General features: G+C 31.9%; 1 protein-coding gene across 1 annotated transcript in view; it reads right to left on the reverse strand.

The window, feature by feature from the left end:
- Positions 1–582: 582 nt before the first annotated feature.
- The window catches only part of LOC107484566 (wall-associated receptor kinase-like 20), a 14,465-nt gene continuing 7,616 nt past the window's right edge, over positions 583–7,431 (reverse strand). Inside the window, exons 3-4 of the mRNA XM_021140506.2 lie at positions 1,369–1,792; positions 583–1,237 (exon numbers count right to left, since the gene is read on the reverse strand). Coding sequence (XP_020996165.2) covers positions 583–1,237; positions 1,369–1,792 — 1,079 coding nt within the window. The remainder of the gene's footprint in view (positions 1,238–1,368; positions 1,793–7,431) is intronic.

Below are 7,431 nucleotides of genomic sequence, written 5' to 3' on the forward strand. Positions count from 1 at the left end.
ATTCCTTTGCTTTTATATATTCTTTTTCTTTATATTTATCTTTCCTTCTTCATCTTTTCTTTAATTTCCTATTACTTTAATTTCTGCAAGTTAATTTTGCTTTTAGTACCTTTTTTTCGTTTATCTTTTTAATTTCGTCTTTTTAATTTCTGTTGACGCTATAATTGAGATGCTCACATTTTTTGTTAAAAATAAAAAAATAAATAAAATAGAAGAATAATATGAAAAAAAAAATTCTTTAAAAGAAAAGGTGAGCATTCAAAAGAAAGATTGCAAAATACTTCAATTTTTCTTTGTTGTAAATAGTAATTACCAAATGTTTCTTCATGTAATAGAGAACAAGTATGATAGGTGAACTCTAAAATTTATATATATTATTTTTAAATAGAGAAATAGTTAACTAGTAGGAACAATGATAAGAAGCCTCAACCAAATGAGGCACAATGAGTTTTTCAATATTTTTTTTAGTGAAATTCATACTGGATTTGTTTAGCAATTTGTTTTTAGCATTAGCTAAAATTGACTGGCTGTTATTTAGCATTACTCTTTTACTTTTTCTTTCACAACTAAACCTTTAATTAATTAATACCCCATAGCCTTAGCATCAGCAAAAATACCAATAATGCACTCAATCTCGTTAGCAACATCTTTCATTGAGGGCCTATTGTCCCTTCTATCATCCAAGCACCCAACAGCAAGAGACCCAAAAGCCCTCATACTCTCCAACTCCAACTTACTAGCTCCAATTTTCAGCATTGGATCAACCACTTTATCCATTAACATCCCTTCCTTCAAGGCCTTCTTCACCATAACAACCAAATTCACATCCCCCTCTTCTCTATTGAAATCAATAGCCTTCTTAGAACACAGTAGCTCTAACAGAACAACACCGAAGCTATACACATCACTTTTCTCTGTGAGCTGAAAGTTCACGTAGTAGTCTGGGTCAAGGTAGCCCAGTGTCCCTTGAGCGCAGGTTGTCACGTGGGTCGCTTCGCTGGCCGCTAACCTCGAAAGCCCGAAATCTGAGACCTTTGCGTCGAGTTTTTCGTCCAAGAGAATGTTGCTTGACTTGATATCTCTATGGTAGATTTTGGGTATGGCTGCATCGTGAAGATACGCAAGTCCTTCAGCTGTTTGGTGTGCGATTCTTAGCCTTGAATGCCACCCAAGACGGATCCATTTGCTGGAGTTCCTGTTGTGAAGGTGGTCAAAGAGGGTGCCATTGGAGACATACCTATAATATAAGTATTGAATATGATTCTTAAATCTAATAATTAAAGAAAATGTTAATCGAAAATTTATGGAGTTTAAAGAAAATAAAATGAAAAAGAAGTATTTTAGCATGACAGATTGAGAGGGACGTACTCATATATAAGAAGAGGCTCATTTGGAAGCTCAACACAACAACCCAAAAGCCTCACTAAGCTTCTATGGTTGACCTGGCAAAGGATCTTAACCTCATTGAGGATTTGATCAATGCCTCTTATGTTGCCATGCTTTGCTCTCTTGATGGCTGTGACGGTTCCGTCGTTCAGAACACCTTTGAATACCTCGCCGAAGCCGCCGGCGCCGAGGAGGTTGGATTTCGAGAAGTTGTTGGTTGCTTTTGTGATTTCCTTTATGGTGAAAACTTTTGCAGATCTACCATTGTTGTCTGAGTTGAGTACGAAGTGTGCCTTGCTTGTTATTCTTTTTTGGATCTCTCTTTTGATCCTTTTCCTCTGAAAGTAATAGCCCATTACAGTGAACAAAGCTCCTGCTACCATGATAGTCCCAGCCAATATCAACCCTGAGAATATATTTTAGAAAGTTAATTTCTTTTCCTATATGAATCGATCTTATGATATTAAGATATTTTCAAAATTACAAAATAATAATAATTAATAATAATAATAAATAATAAATAATAACTTAACTAAAACATAGGAGAGATAATCTGATGTAATTAATAAGCAGAAATGTTAGGACTTAGGAGTAATATTCTCCCTTTAGGAAACGTTTATGGTGTAGATCCATAAATTATTTACATGTGCGGACAGAAGTAACCTGTTATAATTTTCTTAGTAATATCACTACAACAATATAGATTAATTTTTAGGGTTATAATAAAGAAAATTAAAATTTGTAAAAAAAATAAAATTTGACACTATTTTAACTATGAAAATATGTTAATAAAAGTTTTGTCAAAAATAGTATTTTTAACATATAAGCGATTGTGAAAAAAATTTAAATCTTATTTTAATAAATATTGGCTGTCAAAAATAATTTGTTAGAAAATTTTGAGAATATATTTTCTGTGATACTTATTAATTGTCAAAAATACTATTTATTTTGACACTTATTGACTATAAAATATTCTCAACAAAAAATTTTAACAAAGAATGAGATGTGATCTTGAAACTAAAGAATAAATTGAGATTTTGAAGATAAAGAATGAGTAGTATAATCTTAAACTGAGAGCAGTGTGTGTCAAAATTAACAGAGCTCAAAGAAGAAAAAAAAATAGTAGAGTAAATTGAAAACAAATTAGTGTCAAAATTGAGGAGTAATTTTCTACGGTCAAATTTTTTGTCAAGAAAATATAGAAAATTTGACATTTGTGATATTTGTCAAAAATATATATTAATTTTGACATTTAATTATGGTGTTAAAAAATAAAATGTCAAAATAACTCTATTTTCTTGTAGTGTATATAGTTCTATTTTTTTGTTTTCTCCATGACATCAGTCATGTCAAATTGTCAATGACACACTGTAAATTTAAGATTTTTGTCTCCTTAAAGATGTATAATTAGTAGTATTATTAATTTAGTAATCAAGGAGTATTTGACCTAACATATTGGACCAACTTTTCTTAGTAATCAAGGAGTATTTGACCTAACATATTGGACCAACTTTTCTGTTAGATCTTGTAAATTCAGTAAAATTAGTCAATAAATTAAATTTTTAATTAAAAAAATAAAAAATGTAAAACTGATATTAAATTAGGATAGAACTCATTAAAACGAGAATTTCGACACCAATTTCATAAAATTTGGCCCAAAACTAGATCGAATAGACCGAACTGAACCTAAAATGGGCCAAAGGCCCAACCAAACCCATTAAAAAGACACAGCTTCCTATTTCCCTTCTCAATCATGTACGCTAGAAACATTCTATGGAGGGAGAAGAACCAAAAGCAAAAATCTAACCCTCACTTCAACTTTAAATCTACGTAACTTTTAATTCAAATTCACGTAACTTTTGATCCGGAGCTCCGATCGCCGCACCGTTTGTGGCCAAGCAACCGCAGTGATGAGCTCTACAAAGTCCAGTACCTTTCAAGGTGAGAAAATCAAAATTCCAACTTCTATTCTCTCTTTTTCAATTCGGAGAATATTAAGATTTTTGGGTGTTAAGATTTTGAATAAATTGATGTTATATGATCAAATTGAGTTAAGGAATGAGTGGGCTTTGGTTCGATTGATGCACATACAAGGTAAGGTTCATAAACCCTAGCCAATCTTGGTTCTAGTATGCTAAATGTGAATTTTGAGTATGTATGGTGATATATGTGAAATTAGGTATATAAGTGTATATGTTGGAGGCTTGGTGGTAATTGGAGCTAAAATTTTGGTTGGTTTCTCAAAGCTTGAGGGGCTGTGGTGACTTGTGAGGCTGTCTTGGACAAAATAAAGTGATCGGTTAAGGTATGATTTAGGTTTCACACATTTAACATATTAGGTTTTGTGAAATCTTAGGTTAGAGAACTATATGATAAGTTGAAATGGTTTTATGCCTTAAATGACTAGTCTTGTGATATTGATGGTAAATTGATGGTTAGGTTTGTGTTGGATTTAATGAGTATGTGTTATGAGAACTAACAATGGTAAGTTGAATGTGGATTGAATGAAAATGTCTGTATGTATGTATGTATGTATGTATGTATAATGAAAATGGATGAAGGATTTATAATTATGGCAATGTAATGATATGGTTGAGATTGTGTAGTGTTTATGTGGATTTGTTGGTATGCTTATCTTGATTAATGTTGTGGTGATGGTTGAAGTATTTTATGATGATGATAATATGTGGATATGAAATAAAATGTTAGTTTGTGAGTTTATGAGTAAAATTTGTAAAGTTGGATTGAAACGAGGTGTTGTTGAGTTAAGGATATGCAAGGGTTGCAAGAATTATTGTGTTACAGTGAAGGGTAGGTTGTATTGATGGTTATAATATGATTGAGTTAAATGGGAATGTATTTTGAAAAGGGAAGGTGACTTTTGGTAAAAATGGGGTTTGGTGTTATTTGGTAAAAAGTGATTTTGATGAATTTTGGGAGTCCATAACTTACTCCTCAAATTTTGGATGGAAATGAGATTTGTTTCAAATTAAAAAAGGTTTCAAAGGCTTGAAAATGATATAAGGTTTGCGAAAAACTGAATTTTGTAGAAGAAGTTATGGACGTCGAAAAACTAGTGCAGAAAACTGAAATTTTGAATATTGTAGCAGAATCAAATTTTTCTGATGTGTGCCCACGCACACAGCTGTGCGCATGCACCCAACCGAAGCAAAAAGTTTACTTGTGCTTACGCACGCCTTGTGCGCACGCACACCTGGTGCTTTTCATAAAGTGTGCGTACGCACACCCTTGTGCGCACGCACACCCTTGTGCGCACGCACACACCAGAATAGGCCTTCTATTGGTGGCGCTAGCACAGGTGAAGCATATGCACACCAAGTGATGTGTGCATGCACACGCATTTGTGCGCACGCACACGTCCTGATATTTTTTTGAGCTGTGCGCATGCACAGGTGTGTGTACGTACACACCCTATTTTCCAGCACCTGAATTTTTAGATTTAAACTTAATTTTGAACCCTTAAACCCCCTATTTTTACCCTGTTAATCTTAGATCTTATTGGTAATCTTAGTACTTAGTGAAAGATGGGAGTTTAAGGTAACTTGGGGTGAAGAGATAAGAATGATGAATTATATAAGAAGGCGTATATGTGAATGATCTATGATGTTGATGCTTAAATGATTGATTTTCTGCATTATAAGATGGATGAAGCAAGTAAGAGAATAATGTAAGAAGCTGAGAATTGATAATGTTAATCCATCAAGAATATTAAAATGTATGATCAATGAGTTAAGTGAAAGTGAGAATGATGAGATGAGACATGAATTAGTATTGATAACAAAAATGATAAATTGTAAGATATGATTGAATAACTTGAGCTTGGGACGTTGTCCCCGTGTCAGCCGGAATTTTCCTGTGGTTATTATTTTGCTTGGGGTATTGCCTTTCCCATGTCAGCTTGGGTTGTTGTCTCTTCTCCCTATGTTAACTTGGGATTCGTCCCATGGATATTATTGAACTTGGGGGCGTTCTCTTCCCATGTTAGCTTGGGGATTCTCCCCATGGTGTACTTTTGAACTTGAGAACATGTCGGGATGGCTACGTAACCGACAATTGATATCAACAGCCATAGGACAGGTATGCATCATGCGCACATTATTTGAATTGCTTGTTTGTGAACTATTTGGAAATGCCTACGTGATTATAACTTGCTATTTGTTGTATTTGTTATCTGTATTACTTGTAAGTTACTTGTGCTTGCTTTGTTTGCTTATTTGTCTGTGTAAATTAATTGGTGATGGAGGAGCGAAGAAAGGGTGGATTGGTTTGGAGTTAATGTTAGGTTTAAAGTACGTAAGGTTAGAATTCTTTAGGTAACCTACCCCTTTTATGGCTTCTGCTTAGAGATTAAGTCTTATAATTACATAACAGAGTTCTAGGATTGTCTTTAATATTCTCAGGACCTTATTTATTATATGTGTGACACCATTACCATGCTGAGAACCCCTGGTTCTCACTCCATTTTGTGTTATTGTTTTCAGATGCAGGTGGAGAGGCTTCCCGCTAGGCGTCTGGATCCTTGAAGCAGAGCAATTCCCGGGTTATTTTGGTTTTTAGTTTGTAAATGTATGTATATATGTACTAGCTTGCTCTCCAAGAAACTTGATTACTTTGTTCCTCATAGAGGTTACAGGAAGTTAGGGACTTGTTTCTGTATTTACCGTATTCGGGATACTTATGTATATATATGTAAATATTCTCCGGCCTGCCTTGGCTTCGCAGGCTGAGTCAGGAGCTAGTTGCACTGTACTCTTGGCTTCGTTTTACTCTCGCGCTTATTCATATTTGAAACGTCTAGGTTTCCTAACACGCAAGTAATTCCTTTTCTGAGTATTGTGCTTTTTATTTTGCGATTTTGTTTTATCCATTTTCAAGACTCGTCGTTAAATATCTCTTTCACTATATATATATATATATATATATATAGGTGTAGTCTATGGTGGCCACAAGTTTTGGTGCCTATGGTGGCTATGGACTTTACAAAATGATATTTTTAACCAAACAAAATGAAAAATTAAAGCACGTTTCAGTTCTATTAATAAATAATGACATGTTTATGAATGTAAATAAAAAAAAAATTAGACCATTTATCATATTTCTTGACAAAAAAATGATCTACTTAAATTTTAATATTAGAATAATTATCTGCACATCTAGTAAATTGAACATCCGATATATCTATTATTCACATTATTTAATATTTTCATTGTCTACTTATACTTTTCTTTTTTATAATTAATAATTTTAAATTTCACTTGACTAATATTAAAATTTAATTAATAACAGTAACTTTAGACTTCAAATTTTTTATTGCAGAATAAAATGATTATTTTAATTAAAAATAAAAGATATAAATAATTATTTATTAATGTGGAAAAAAATTAATGCAATGTAAGTATTTTTAGATACTATCATTTTTTAAATTTTGGGCATTGGTAACAACTCCATTTTCAACGACGAGAGAAAACGATAGATCATTTTTTTGTCAAAAAATATGATAAATGGTCTAATTTTTTTTCTTTTATTTACACTCATAAACATGTCATTATTTATTAATAGAACTGAATCGTGTTTTAATTTTTTATTTTGTTTAGTTAAAAATATCAACACAAAAATAAAGAAAAAAAACCTTATTAGTAGTGAATTAGATACTTTAATGTGGACTTTGTTAGTTTCTTCTGTGTTTTGGGCCTCTAGCCCTTATATATATATATATATATATATTCCTACTTTTAGAGGTCGTAATATCTTACTATCTCATTCTTATGACTTAAGCATAAGATTAAGTATAATAAAGTGTATAGATCTCATATAATCATGTCCGATATTATGATCTAATTTATTTTTTATTTTTTTAAATAATGCAATATATTTTTATAAGTTATGTAGTATGGTTTATAAGTTACGCAGCATGGTCAATATCAATCAATTTTAGAATTTAAAATGTATAATTTAAGATTTAAAGTTAAATCTTACATTTATGTATAATTTAAATTCTAAAATTTAGATAAACAAAATAATTAA

Source organism: Arachis duranensis, chromosome 4, assembly GCF_000817695.3.
Source record: "Arachis duranensis cultivar V14167 chromosome 4, aradu.V14167.gnm2.J7QH, whole genome shotgun sequence".
In the NCBI taxonomy this organism is placed as follows: domain Eukaryota; kingdom Viridiplantae; phylum Streptophyta; class Magnoliopsida; order Fabales; family Fabaceae; genus Arachis; species Arachis duranensis.